Raw genomic sequence first — 14061 nt, 5'->3', positions numbered from 1 at the left:
AAAAAATGAGTTATATGATATACTGGTAAGGTTTGAAAAATTAGTTATAATTTAGAAATGATAAATTTAAATTTTATTAATATAATTGATTTTTGATGTTTTAGTGGGAAGTAGAATTGTAATCGAACCAAACTGACTCAAGTTTCATTGAGTTAACATTGTCTCAGTGAGCTAGTTTCTAAGTTTTAGCTTAGCTTGGGCTCTGCTAATCAAAAAGTTAACTAGTCAAGCTTAGAATTGGGAACTCAAGTGCTGATGGCGAACCCGATCTCGAGCTAGGGCTCGAGGTCAACAAACTTTTGTCAGGCCTGAGCCCAAGTTTGAATTTGTTAGAATTATTTTTTAAAAATTTAATAATTTAATATGTAAATAATTAATAAATATAACTTTAAATTAAATCTGATAATCAACAAATATAATATCAACGTGATATTTAATTAATAATAATTTTATGTTAAATAATATATTTATAAAATTATAAATAAATGTATTAATATATTTATAAATAAAATTATTTATAAGTCATTCACGAACTTCTAATTGAGTATGTTTACAAGTCTTTAATCGGCTTTCTAAGTATTCACTAATTTTTAATAAAACATGTTTGCTAGATTTAAAGAGTTGAGCTCAAATTCAAATCGTTTATAAATTAAAATTAAAGTTAGGTTTAATCTTGACTCGTTTACTTTAATGAATTTATATCAAGTTGAACACTGACTTGTTTGCGTAGCTAATGGGAAGAGCTTTGAGTTGAACCAAAATTCAAATCATAAAAGGATTAATTAAGGTTATTTTTTAGGGTCACTACTGTTATTTTTTTTTTTTTTTTGAATAAAATCTTATTTAGTTCATATGTCCGAATCAATGCACATATATTCATAAGCGACTAATTGCGCAAATGGTAAAACTTGGATTAATCGGTTTTATATATATATATATATATATATAATAAAATTGACTTAAATCAAAATTTTAAAAATCAATTTAACTGAAATAATCTAAATGAGTAAAATCAATCAAATCGCTAATGGTAAGAAAATTTAATTAAAACTTAAGATATTTTAATAAGTTGCCTATTAGATTTAGTAATTGCAAATTTATAGATTTTTTTGAACTTAATGATATTTTTAAAAATGATAAAAAATTTGTATAAAATTCAACGCCGTTGCCGGGGATCGAACCCGGGTCACCCGCGTGACAGGCGGGAATACTCACCACTATACTACAACGACTCGGACGTGAAGTGTTTGGTAAATATTTATACTTTACTATGTAGCTGAACCGGTCGGTTGGCTAATCCGTATAAATAGTGGGTCTAGCCCTAGCGCATGTCCTTTCCATCTCTCATCCTCCACGGCGTCGGTTTCCTGTCGGCTATTCGCCGCCGAGGGCCGGAATCCGACAACTTCTATTTCGCAGGTGGCCGGCGGTTAGTTTAACACAATACGCATTGCAGTTAAACATCCAAGCTGAAGCCATTAAGTTTCGTTTCCCCGGTTTGGTTTGCCCGAGGTCGGAGTTTTAAAGCGTTGCTGCTGTTCAACACAAGCTGATCCTGGAACCCTAGAATTCATGAAAGCACGGAATGAGATGAAGGGATCACTGTGTTGAGTGCCCCTTTCGGTTTAATCGCTGGAGCAAGTAGAATGTTTGCGGCGAGGAGCCTCCAAAGCCGTTGTCTCAAGACCCTCTCTAGTCTAATCCTCAACGGTCCTTTCAAGTACATGATTGGACTTGCGCTTTTTTGTTCGTTTTGGTTCTGAGACTTCACCTGATCTCGTCTCTCTCGATTTCTTGTCAAATTTCAGGGATGTTTTGTTTTCAAGAGATGTTCCCGCGAAGTATTGGCCAAGCAATGTGATTCGGTCAAGCCTCGCCGGCCAAAACGTGTGTTTGTCGTCGGTCAAGCTTTTGAATTGCTTCGATGGGTCGAGGGCGATGTCGACAAGCAAGGGGAGGAGCATGAGAAGCAAGGTGGAGAGGCGGATGCAAAAAGAGTCGGGAAAAACCCTAAGAGAGATTCGGCGGGCAAAGAAATTGAGGAAGAAGTTGATGACTGATGAGGAGCGGCTCATTTACAACATCAGAAGAGTAGGTTACATTGCTCTTTCCATCTCTATAATGTCAATAGCTCGTATGTCACATCTACTCGTTTTCCCGTTGTTTGCAATGCTATGCTTTACTGTAATTGTTCTACTCTGATGGCATTTTACGGTTTATACAGCTTTCAATCTAAAATTTGTCTCTGGTAATGATTCAGCAAGGATTAAAAGTCAGTTCGATGTTTCATTGTATATGCTTGGGTAATTGAGCAGTCTTCGATTTATGACTGTCCGCTATTGATAAGATGTGCAACGGGGATGCTCTTTGTGTCCTCATGTTCTTTTTTTTTTTTTGCTTTAAGTCAGATAGCCCTAAGCATCATTGGCAATGTGTAAGTGTCTGAAAGTATGCACTTCCTCTGGATCGTATCTCCTAGCACTCCAGGCTATTTCTAGGAAGCTTTAATTCTTTTTTATGCTTGCTGAAGGGACTTAAATATGAATGAGATGGGTCCCAGATAAGGCTGGGGATGGTAATTTAGGATCCTGATCCGTTGACTTTTCGTCAGTCAGGGTCTAGAATTAGAGGATCTACCGCTGTACACAACTTCTGATTTCCTTATTTTAGAGCATCTTGATATTGTCACTGGAGAATGAAGGCTAATTAATTTTAAACTTTGTTTTTCCTTGACTAATACAGGCCAAGAAAAAGGTGGCATTGCTTCTACAGAAGCTGAAAAAATATGAACTACCAGAGCTGCCACCCCCACGCCATGATCCTGAGCTGTTGACCCCTGAGCAACTCCAGGCATATAAGAAGATTGGTTTCAGAAATAAAAACTATGTTCCTGTTGGTGTGCGTGGAGTTTTTGGAGGAGTTGTCCAAAATATGCACCTGCATTGGAAGTTTCACGAGACCGTCCAAGTTTGTTGTGATAACTTCCCCAAGGAAAAAATTAAGGAGATGGCGAGCATGCTTGCAAGATTGAGTGGCGGTATTGTTGTTAATGTACATAATGTGAAAACTATTATCATGTTCCGTGGCAGAAACTATAGGCAACCGAAGAATTTGATACCTCTCAACACCCTCACCAAAAGGAAGGTGGGTATCATATTGTATTTGATCATGTTTGTCTATACAAGTAAGGGAGATGGTTTTAGGGTTATACTTTATCATCTTCATCTATTTTATGAATCGCTTGCATTTCATTGTATATGCAAGTTAGTAGAGTATAATGCAGCTTTTGCTTGCCAAATATGACTGTTCCTGCTAGGAATCAAGCTGCAGGAGCATGAATTGGGTTGTGTCTTGTCTCTTTACCAGGATGCTAAAAAGATCATCTTCTTGAGAAGAGATCAGTCTCTTAATGTAATTACTTGAATTCATTGCAATTTAACCAAACCAATATCATCCCTGTGCACTAGTGGAATGCATGGAAAGCTGCTTATGGGGAGCTTCTATGTCTAGATCTGGACTTGGTTTCAGCAGCCTGTTAACTTTAGAATAAGACCCTTACATAAGTCATTTAATTTTTGTATTTGTGTGTATGAATAAGCATTTTCATCTTTGGCATACAGGCATTGTTCAAAGCTAGATTTGAGCAGGCACTTGAGTCTCAGAAACTGAACATAAAGAAAATTGAGCAGCAGCTCCGCCGAATGGGTGTAAATCCTGACGATCCTGTTGCCATGGCAAGCATTCAAAGAGTTGCTTCTACTTTCTTCAATGCAATTGACAAGAAAGAAGGAAGCCCTTATGTATTCCGTGAGGACAAACAGTCAGAAGCTGAGCCTAGTAGTAAACTACAACAGTCGGAACCTGCTGAAGACAGTGACCAGGAGGAGCTTGACAGATTCATAGCTGAAATAGAAGATGCAGCTGACAAAGAATGGGCTGAGGAGGAAGCAGCAGAGAAAGAAGAAATCAGCAGGATCAGATATTGGAACAGAGAGAATTTGGGTGGAAGGTATAGAAGATCTGAAGTGCTTAGAGGTGAAGATTCTGATGATGAGAATGCACACGGTGGTAGGCGTTCTGACGATGGTGACTATGAAGATAATATTTCTGATGATGATGAAGAACATTCTGGTAGGGTTGGAGATGCCAGTGATTATGACACTGATGTCAATGACCATGGCCGAGTTCCTAATAAATTTGAAGTACCTAAGGTAGAAAGGGGTAAGCGAAACGTTTTAGGTAGAGCTAATGCTAATGAAGGTTTCAGGAGAATCCCGGAAGCTAAATTCTCGGAAAAGTTGCTGAAAGAAGATTCTGGATCAGATATGCTAAGCGATGTGGAGGCGGCAATGTGGCAAACTGACAGTGAGGACGAACAAGATCAGGGACAGACAACAGCAAGGACACATTACAGGAGCAGCAGTGATGAAGACGAGCAGACATAAGGATGTAGTGAATGAAGCTTGGGACAGTGATTTGGGTTTTTGTTATAGAGCTTGGCTCTTCAAAAGAAGGTGAATAGTAGGGTGGATCCTGGAAAGCTTTACTTGATAGAGAAAACAGGGTTAATTTAATTCATTTGGGGGATCATTGACTCTCCTCTATATTCTGTACTGATATATAAACATTGGATCGCTGAAAGGCCTAGAAAAATTGGGGATTGAGTTGCTGCTGGGGTTATGGCATACCGGACGGATTGTGCAAGCAAATGCAGGGACTTAACAACAATCTGGAAATGCCCAATGAAATGGTACCTAAATTTACATGTTAAACTTGAAACTGGATCATGCCATTACAGGGTCTTTGATACTCTGTTTGGCGGCTGGCAGACGGATGTAAGTGAAAAGTTGAAGCCCATTATACAAGTTTTATGAGGTCTGCACTTGTATTTTTACTAAGTTTATATTTCATACATTTGGTTTTTAATTTATTTAACTTAAATTCTCAAGGTTAGTATTTGTGTTTTCTCTTGTTTCATCTACTAAAGACAATATGTTAGTAGCATAAACCAAGGCAACTTTGCCTGGATATCTTTAGGGAGTTTATGCATTACTACGTGGCAAAGAGATGAGAGTTCGGTGCATATTTTAGATATAACAATAATTAGAAAAACCTTAGCATCTCTTCTATATGTTTTGAAATGTATTTCTACTCCATGATATGGGTATTATATATATACATATATCTTTGATAATTTGTATATATGCAAATTTAGACTCTTTTTTTTTTTTGGTTCTACTAATCTTGTTAAGACTTCTTTAAAGATTTTATCATAAGATTTTATCTAATTTTATATAATATAGTTAAAATATACACTGTGTCGTGTCTCGTAGATATTTTTCATTTTAAAACAAAGAGTTTATATCTTACAACTCTTTCTTGAATTACATCAATATGAAATTATTTTTCACTAATATGAGTCCCATATTTAAGTGAATGTGAATGTGCAAGGTTGGGCCATCGCTGCGTTGCGAGTGACATGCGTGGAACTTCCATATGGAGGGAGGGACAGACAGAGGGTGGATGATGACTCCGACCCAACTAACAACAGCATACACAATGCATTCACTAATCCAACCACCATTTTGATCCGTCTTGAGTAAATCCAATATTCCACCCACTACATATATACTAAACTTTACACTAAATTATAAAAAAATTACTAAATTTTAATTTGTAATCTAAAAGTGACTGAATTTTAATTTAATTTCATAATTATCGTTAATTATCATTAAAAGAGATTAATAAAATGATGATATTTTTATATTTTGATATAAAATTTAATAATTTTTTATATTTTTGTATAAAAATTAATAATCATTTATATTATTTAACTGTTCATATTGTTAGTCATATTAATATTTCCTTAATTTCTTTTAATGATATTTGATAGTAATTATAAAATTATATATTAAATTAAAAATGATTTGACTTCTTTTATTATAAATTGAATTTCAATGTATGTAACCTTACTTTTAGTGGGGGAATCTATTTGGATTTTGTTAATTTGATAAAAAAAAAAAAAAGACCAACCACGACGCATGCCACCGATGGTGGGCGGCGCACCAAGTCGTCTTGTCGCTGTCGTCGGCCGTTGACCCACGAAACTAATGTAATCAGCATTTTATACGACGAAGACGAAGACGAAGACGAAGACGACGACTTCGACTTCGACTTCGACTTCGACTTCGACTTGGTTTCAAGACTCAATTAGTCCTCACTGGACTCCCTCCGCCGTGAAGTCCACTCTCACCATTAATGAGACGCAATTAGTCCTCACTGGACTCCCTCCGCCGTGAAGTCCACTCTCACCATTAATGAAGAAGATATTGTTGATTGATGCTTAGAAAGTGATATCAGAGCTGATTATTACATTACATGACAACGGATACCAAAATGGGAACGGAACCCTACAGAAAGATGCAAAATTTGGCCAAGTAGCTGGTTGGTATCCGCAAACCCTGAGAAGTACAAATCTAAGGCAATAAATCAGCCATCAATCAGTCCAATTATCGACATGAAAAGGTGTTGGTATATACGGATAAATAAGGTAGGTTTGTCGAAAGACAGCAAGAAAGAGAGGCAAGAGTTGGTAGCTATTCTACTCTAAAATGCAATCTGGAACCATGGATGCATAATGCCAGAGAGCTGCTGCTCTCCGGGGGCATCCATTCCTTCTCCTCGACAACAACCAGGGAAAGCCTCAACACCCCAGGATGAAGCCGGAGGAGAAATTCAGGAAAGTAGCAAATTTGTGCTTAAGCCGCTGCTCAATTATCCAATGCAGCCTCCACTGCGCAATGCAAAATCGGGGCCAACGAATGAACTCAGCCACTTTCCCTTCGGCAGTTCCCGGGCAAAAGATATTTGTAGTTGCCAGAATTGGACAACAAATAGGCAGGAAGATGAACAGCCGAATAAGAATGAGGAATTGGTCCCATCTTCCCAATGATATCCTTGAAAGTGTACTCCTCCGGAAGCATGTCGTAGAGATCAGCCCCTATGCAAATTATGTCCTGAATCCTTTTCGGGTTGAGGTAGTGAGAAAACCTCACCCGATCTGTGTGGCTGTAGGCTTTCATCTTGAATATGAACTCGCTGATCCGCCTGAAGCAAAAGCTACAATGCCATCCCGAATCAGACAATAGGTAGTCAGTCTGACGGTAGTGGGCATACCGGGTCTTGCCCGTCTGATACCTATGTATTGAAGCTCTCCAGCTCCTGTGATCCCGTAGGAACTCGAATGAATACAAGTAGTCCTTCAGCTGGAGGTGAAGTATTGGGGGGATGTTATCGCACCATCTCAATAGATCAATGGTATGACCACTTGGGATCTCGTCCACATCAGACATTATCAGTAGATCATCGTCCTGTATGCCTGCGATCCTGAGAAGCTGGTCTAGTGCTACCCTTTGATAAGCTTCTTCCACAAACGGGTTTTCTCCTTTCTTAAACCGCCCACCAATTGTCCCATAGGTCAGCCGAGGCTCAATAAACTTGAACTGGTTACGATTGACTGAAAAAAAGTGTGGCTTCGGCAAACCTGTAAAGGTTGAGTTTGACTCAAGAAGAACAAACTGGGTAATGTAAGGATACAATTCCTTCCATCGAATTGTAAGCATGTCCACTTCATTATTGAATAGAACAGCGTCAAAGACTCGCCTGGGATACTCACGAATTCCCCAGCCATGAAGTTTGCAAAGATTCTCCATTGAAACATTCGGGTGATAGTAATGCGGTAGGCTGATGAAAGGCTTTGGAGGAGATTGCCAAAGTGGCCTCAGGAAGTAAGACATCTTCTGACCATGAAGATAGACACCAACTATGCCTACCGGCACAATTACAAACAGAAACAAAAAGGCCTTCAAATCTACTCCTCGCAGCAAGCACCGAAGTCTCGACATGCTCAGTGCTGCATGGGTTGCCTGCACACATTGAACCCCATCACATTTCTTAGATAAACACAACAATAGCCAGTAACACCACCGGGTCAATAAAGAAACCAAAACTATACATCAAGATGCAATAGCCCTCCTTTTCAATTCCTCAGAGCATCATTCATAATGGTATCTGAAAACCATTGAATATAAATCCAAAGAAGAAGCCCTCTATCACTAGCCCGACTATTTGCATTAAACATTTTAGCTACAACAAACCAGAAGTTCACAATATGGGTAACTAACACAAAGCACATAGGCCATGTAGTTTTTGACAATCCACAGCTTTACACTTCATATCCAAAAAGGCATAAATCTTTTCGCTGTTTTCAGATACATCCCCCTGACCAAGAAATCCACACACAAATATACAGATGATCCAGGAAAGCTGAAGCGATCTGAGGAAAGCACAGGGGGGCCCAAAGAATTTAAAAAGAAAAAGAAATTTCACTCAAATTCAAATACTAGTTTTAAAGAGGAAGAGGGGAGGGGGAAACAATAAGACCAAACTTAGAAAAAAGAAAAACCATCAATCGCAGTAACAACCATTTTATATCTACAAACTACCAATTTTGATTTTTCAGCAACAAAAACAAACCCATTTCCGTTCAATCCAGGAAACAACGGAATCGAACATACCCATTTCCCAGAACCCGAAAACAGAAGGAAAAATCCGAAGAACACAATCTATCGTCAAACACCAATAATAATGAGACAGACAGAAAGCAGATTAGAAGAAGGAAATAGGAATAAAACAGGAAAGGAAAAGGGACGTACCGGGCCACAAATATCATCGGTCTTCTTGGAATTGGAATAACTGTCCGGCATCATGAGGACCCAATTTCACCCCAACAATGCCAGACTTGAATTCCGTTTCAATCCCAAACCTTCTCTCTATCTCCAAGTTCTGTCTTCCCCTCCGCAAAACCTGTCTGTCCCTCTTTTGGGGTTATATATGATATCCCTTTATATATATATATATATATATTGCTAAAACCCCTCACCAATGGACAGCAAATCACAGTGAAGGCATCATCCCCCCGCCCCCAGAAAGCAACGATCTTCCGAGGTTATTATCCTATTCTTAATTTGTGGGTCGATGCAGCTTTGAAGTGTCAATTATAGCCGTTTCGTGCTTTCTCTCTCCTGCAACTATTCCAAAAATTGGAATTTGGAGGAGAGAGAAACAGAGAGAGAGAGAGAGCAATTATCAAATTCTCGCACAGAGACTGCAAGGGCTGTAATGTAAATGCCCTTAAAAGGCTAAACCTTTCCAAATCCCCAAATTTACAATCGATAAATACAGGGAGAAATACCTTAGACTACTCTCCCATACGCATTTCAACCTCCATCATGGCCACTGGCTCCTCGACTATCCCTTGGATGATCTAATCCGACGGTCAAGGGAAGAGGGAACGCGCTCTTAAGCTGAAGACGCGAATAGGATATATAAAATCCACGAGATTCGCTTCTCTGTAATTCAATTGGAAATACGTATTTACGAGGAACGGTTTCTGTTGATCACTCACTCCCCACGTCAAACATGGTTCGGTTTTACTCTCCAATATTTTACCAGTATACCCTCCAATACTTCCCCCCCGAATACCGCTGGTCCGGGTATTACCGTCATTTAAACTGGGTTTTAAGACTGCGTGATTACACGGCGTTTGACCTGGTCAAGACATCCGTTGGCCCCCTCCAATTTATACAAAAGGTTTTGCCATCATGCCTTTCACACTAATCGTCCAAATTCATATATTTTTTTAAATTTTTTATTATTTTAATTATACCTATATTTATATTTTTAAATTAATTTAATTTCTATACTTTGATATTTTTTCTTATAACAACACAAACTTTTTATTATTTCAATTACATTAATATTTTTTTAAGTTAATTTAATATATATATTTTGACGAATAAAAAAAATATAAAATAAAATGAATTAACACTTTAAACAAGAACTTTAATTGATTCGTCAAGTTAAAAATATTACAAACAATTATCTTATTTTGTTCTCGTACTCTCATTTTTTCTTATTAAATATTTTATGATTCTTTAAACATGATTACGCAAGTGTTAATCACTTCACTTTATTTTTTATTTCACACGTCAAAATATAAGAATTAAATTGATTCGAGAATATGGTACAGAGATGTAATTAAAATAACAAAAAAAATTGAGTTACCATATGAAAAAAAATAAAAGTAAAACTATACCGATTAAATTGATTCGAAAATCAATTCGCGGGTCTAATCAAAATAATGAAAAATTCAACTAATCGTATGAAAAAAATGTAAAAATACGAGATAAAAATATGAATTTGACCTACAATAAAATGATGACACTCTCAATTAATATATTATATTTTTTTATTAATATGACACATAATATAAAATATTAATACATCAACATTATCTTAAGTATTAAAATAACATGTTGGTTAATTTTATTTTACTTTTTCTTTCCTCATTTCGAACTCATAAATATTCAAATTAAATGCTGCTAATAATTACATGATTCTGCAGACTGCAGTTAGTTCCAAATCTCCAGTCCCTGATTTGGTTTTATTAGTCGTCGTCATTCATTCTCATTCAGCCAACTCGAAGGCAGGCATGTGCTGGGAGACCCTCCACGTGTCAACCTGTCTTTGGTTCAAGACAACGTTGGACAAAAGAGGGGAAGGCAAAGCCCAAAACGAAAGAAAGGCGAAGCGCAAACGTTTGATGGCTCCGAAAAGGTTGGTCCCACAGGCAGGCAGGCAGGCAGCTTCCTAGAAAGCCTCCTCACTCCCTAACACAATCCGTAGTAACGTTTGTTTTTCTCGGCAGGCAAAACACGAATTTTCTCACTAGCCAATCACGAAGATGTATTTGATTGTATTATTTAAAATTTAATTTTAAGTAATATTATCTAAAAAATAAAAATTAGATCACCCCCTTTAAAAATAAATTTCATGAAAAAAGGGTTTAAATGGTTATACCATATATATTTTTTCATGAAAAAATTAAGAGTGTTTGATTATTTTTCATAAAAAATGTGTAATAATTACATATTTTTCATGAAAAATGTGTGCAATCAAACACACTCTAAGTGTGCATTTGATTGGAGCGTAGGAAGTGGGATGTAATTTTAATTCTCACCCCCACCCCCTAAAAATTCTAATTTCTTGATTTTAAGAAAAAAATTCATTTTTTGAACTAAACTAGAATTCAAATTTCATGAAAAAAATATATATATTTGACAAATTTCTTAAAATTTAAGTGAAAAATAAATTTCATCCTTATTTTTTACCCCTATCAAACGCACCCTAATTAGTCGTGTTAGGACAAAAAAGTGACAAGACGAGAAAGGAATAAGGTCTTTGCCTTATCTGTACTCGTTCTATCGTCATTCATTGTGGTTAGTCTCTTTTGAATATAAAGGAACATTTTGATATCATTTAATACGATAATTCGTATAAAGATGATGGATTGATATAAATAAGAGTGTACAAAATTTCGATTTAACCAAAATCATTGAACTGAACTGATCTAAACCCTAAATCGAATTGATCTAAATTATTGGTTTGATTCTGTTTTAGCTAAGGTCAGTTCGGTTTAATTATTAAATTTGATAATTTCGATTATTTTGATTTAATTTGATTGTTATATTTAAAAAAATCAAAATAATCAACCCGATTCAATTATTTTTTGGATTTTTTGGTAATTGATCAATTTTTTTATTTTCAGTTTTTTAGTTTATTTAGTTAATTTGATTTAATTTTTTATATAATTATAATCTATTCAAATTTAACATTTTAATGGATTCAATAATCGAATTCTCAAAGCTAGATACAAAAACCTAACAACCGAAGGGAAATGAGTAGCCAGAAGACGTGTGCACGTAAACTAAGGTTGCAACTGAGAAAAGAGAATGTTAGTGAGGAAGGAGTTAATTGAAGAGTCATGAAAATGGGTAGGTCGGTTCAACAGAATGACTACATTATCTCACCAAATTGAAGTCACACACACTTGCTTGTCTCCTTTCCTTCATTTTTATTAATTAATAAAGAATTATATATATATATGTCATGACATAACATCTATGTTGCACGGAAACGGAAACGGGAAACGTTTCCGATAAAAAATGAAAACATGGAAATGAATATTTTTCTAAAAAAATAAGCATAAATAGGGTCCGAAATGGGAATGAAAAACGTTTCAGAAACGTTTCTAAAACAGGAAAATGATTCCTACGAAGTGTTTCCGTGTAACATAACATGACATGACACTAGCTACAAATTGTTGTGGATTTCCTAACAGTTCCTCCTCTGCTTTGGGCAGTAAGATTTCAATGTTTTTGCAATTAAAAAGGTGATAAGGATAGAAATTGATGGGAGGAGAAAATTAGTAAAATTATAGAGAAAAAGAAGATGATAGACAATTATTAAGAGATAAAAAGATACGAGTCTTTTTCATGATAATATAATCAATATATATAAGCCTAAACGTCTATTAAATAAATTCTACACAAACTTACTAAACGATAAAATAAGAAAGCACTATCAAAAGAAGAATCAATTTATCTTGTCCAAAAACAAAAAAACAAAAAAAAATGGAGCAAGTCTCTTGCAAGTGAAAACAAAAGGCAAAAAAAAATAAAAAGAAAAGAAAATGGACAAGTCTTGCAAGTGAAAAAAAAAAAAAAAAAAAGGACAAGTCTTGCAAGTGACTTTGTAACACCCCATTTTTTCGGCCGTGCTATAACTTAGAACAATTCTGCGATAAAAAAAAAATTCTTAAAAACTATTATTAAATCATATCATTCTTCATATCCATCCCAAAATTTTCATACATTTATTTCAAAAGAGAATTATCATAAACATCAAATGTTGAAACTAGAATCGAATATAACATTTTAACATTATTCATAAATAAGCTTATACATTATCATTAACCATAAATGAGGTTATACATCATCATTTCTCAAAACATTCAGAATTCAAAATAGTATAACTTAAATACATGAGCTACATAACATACATTCAATTCATCATGCACTTTGCTAAGTGTCATTTCATGCCTCATTCATCCTCGTTTCTGCAACAATCTCCATCTAGAACGTTTAGATATTCCAAGGGCAAAACCCAAGTTAGATGATGAATCATCTAAGTAAGGGAACAAAATATTTACTGCGCATGTATGAATGCAATGCACATATCATCATTACTCTTACGTTTGAGTCGACAACATCAAATTGTTGCCCTCCATTTTTATAGTCTCCCTGCCAGACTAAGGTGCATCATTAGCAAAGCAATGACGTCAGTCCCTAATCCCAAACTCATGCAACGTATACCATGACTCTCATCGTGATCATATGCATATTTCATCATCAATACATATAAATGCAATTTACATGACATATTCATATCAAGCCATGACAACATGATAAAATCATTTACATAAAATTTTTTTTTTTTTTTGTGGTCAAACCACTTACCTCCTCAAATTTATCAGACTACCTTGGTATTCACGTCTTGTCTCAAAATACGTGTCAACCTCAAAAAATGTGTGAATCTCAAAATCCTATAGCCAAATATTCTCTTGATCAATAAATATTCCATCAAATAAACACTTCGATTTTTTTTCTATATTTATCCCTATTTTCTAATTTTTTATTTTTCTTCAAATTAATTCAAAATTAAATACTTCCACAACGTTTTTCTCCAAATTTCCTCTACAAAAATTCATAAAATCATGTTCGTATTTTTCTGGAATTTTTCTAAAATTGCTTCTATTTTTTTATATTTTTCCTAAACCTCATTTCTCTTTAAAAAATATATAGAAATATATATAGAAATATATATATATATATGCCATGACAGTGGCTACAAATTGTTGTGGATTTCCTAACAGTTCCTCCTCTTTCTTTCTTTGGGAGGTGGGATTTCAATGTTTTTGCAATTAAAAAGGTGATAAGGATAGAAATTTATGTGGAGGAGAAATTTAGTAAAATTATAGAGAAAAGAAGATGAAAGGCAATTAAGAGATAAAAGGATGCGAGTCTTCTTCATGATAATCAATATAAGTCAACACGTCTATTAAATAAATTGTACACAAACTCCCTAAACGATAAAATAAAA

At 35.4% G+C, this 14061-nt stretch overlaps 2 protein-coding genes and 1 non-coding gene across 4 annotated transcripts; 1 reads left to right on the top strand and 2 right to left on the bottom strand.

Annotated features, from left to right (window-relative positions):
• Positions 1 to 1160: 1160 nt before the first annotated feature.
• TRNAD-GUC (transfer RNA aspartic acid (anticodon GUC)) lies at positions 1161 to 1232 on the bottom strand. Its single transcript has one exon. It is a non-coding gene; the product is annotated as a tRNA-Asp (tRNA).
• A 95-nt stretch (positions 1233 to 1327) lies between these two features.
• LOC127804177 (CRM-domain containing factor CFM9, mitochondrial) lies at positions 1328 to 4953 on the top strand. The gene is made up of 4 exons (XM_052340971.1): positions 1328 to 1720; positions 1809 to 2091; positions 2743 to 3144; positions 3621 to 4953. Exons 1-4 carry the CDS (start codon positions 1647 to 1649, stop codon positions 4443 to 4445), a joined length of 1584 nt encoding a protein of 527 aa, XP_052196931.1. The 5' UTR covers positions 1328 to 1646; the 3' UTR covers positions 4446 to 4953.
• Positions 4954 to 6520: 1567 nt separating this feature from the next.
• On the bottom strand, positions 6521 to 9428 carry LOC127804178 (uncharacterized). Of its 2 annotated transcripts, XM_052340973.1 has the most exons (3): positions 8715 to 9428; positions 7676 to 7925; positions 6521 to 7543 (listed from the first exon to the last, which is right to left on the bottom strand). In XM_052340973.1, the coding sequence occupies exons 1-3, from the start codon at positions 8766 to 8768 to the stop codon at positions 6828 to 6830; spliced, it is 1020 nt and encodes a 339-aa protein (XP_052196933.1). In that variant the 5' UTR covers positions 8769 to 9428; the 3' UTR covers positions 6521 to 6827. The 2 variants fall into 2 exon arrangements, with proteins under 2 accessions (XP_052196933.1, XP_052196932.1); XM_052340972.1 differs by having other exon boundaries at positions 6521 to 7925; positions 8715 to 9425.
• Between the last annotated feature and the right edge of the window lie 4633 nt (positions 9429 to 14061).

This window comes from Diospyros lotus, chromosome 6 (genome assembly GCF_014633365.1).
Source record: "Diospyros lotus cultivar Yz01 chromosome 6, ASM1463336v1, whole genome shotgun sequence".
Taxonomy (NCBI): domain Eukaryota; kingdom Viridiplantae; phylum Streptophyta; class Magnoliopsida; order Ericales; family Ebenaceae; genus Diospyros; species Diospyros lotus.
This window is presented reverse-complemented; position numbering and strand designations above follow the sequence as displayed.

Coding starts and splice junctions, on each gene's coding strand:
- LOC127804178 (XM_052340972.1), bottom strand. CDS start 8,768: ATGATGCCGGACAGTTATTCCAATTCCAAGAAGACCGATGATATTTGT. Junction 7,926..8,714: donor CCGATGATATTTGTGGCCCG/GTACGTCCCTTT, acceptor CAATGTGTGCAG/GCAACCCATGCAGCACTGAG.
- LOC127804177 (XM_052340971.1), top strand. CDS start 1,647: ATGTTTGCGGCGAGGAGCCTCCAAAGCCGTTGTCTCAAGACCCTCTCT. Junction 2,092..2,742: donor TCATTTACAACATCAGAAGA/GTAGGTTACATT, acceptor TGACTAATACAG/GCCAAGAAAAAGGTGGCATT. Junction 3,145..3,620: donor ACACCCTCACCAAAAGGAAG/GTGGGTATCATA, acceptor TTTGGCATACAG/GCATTGTTCAAAGCTAGATT.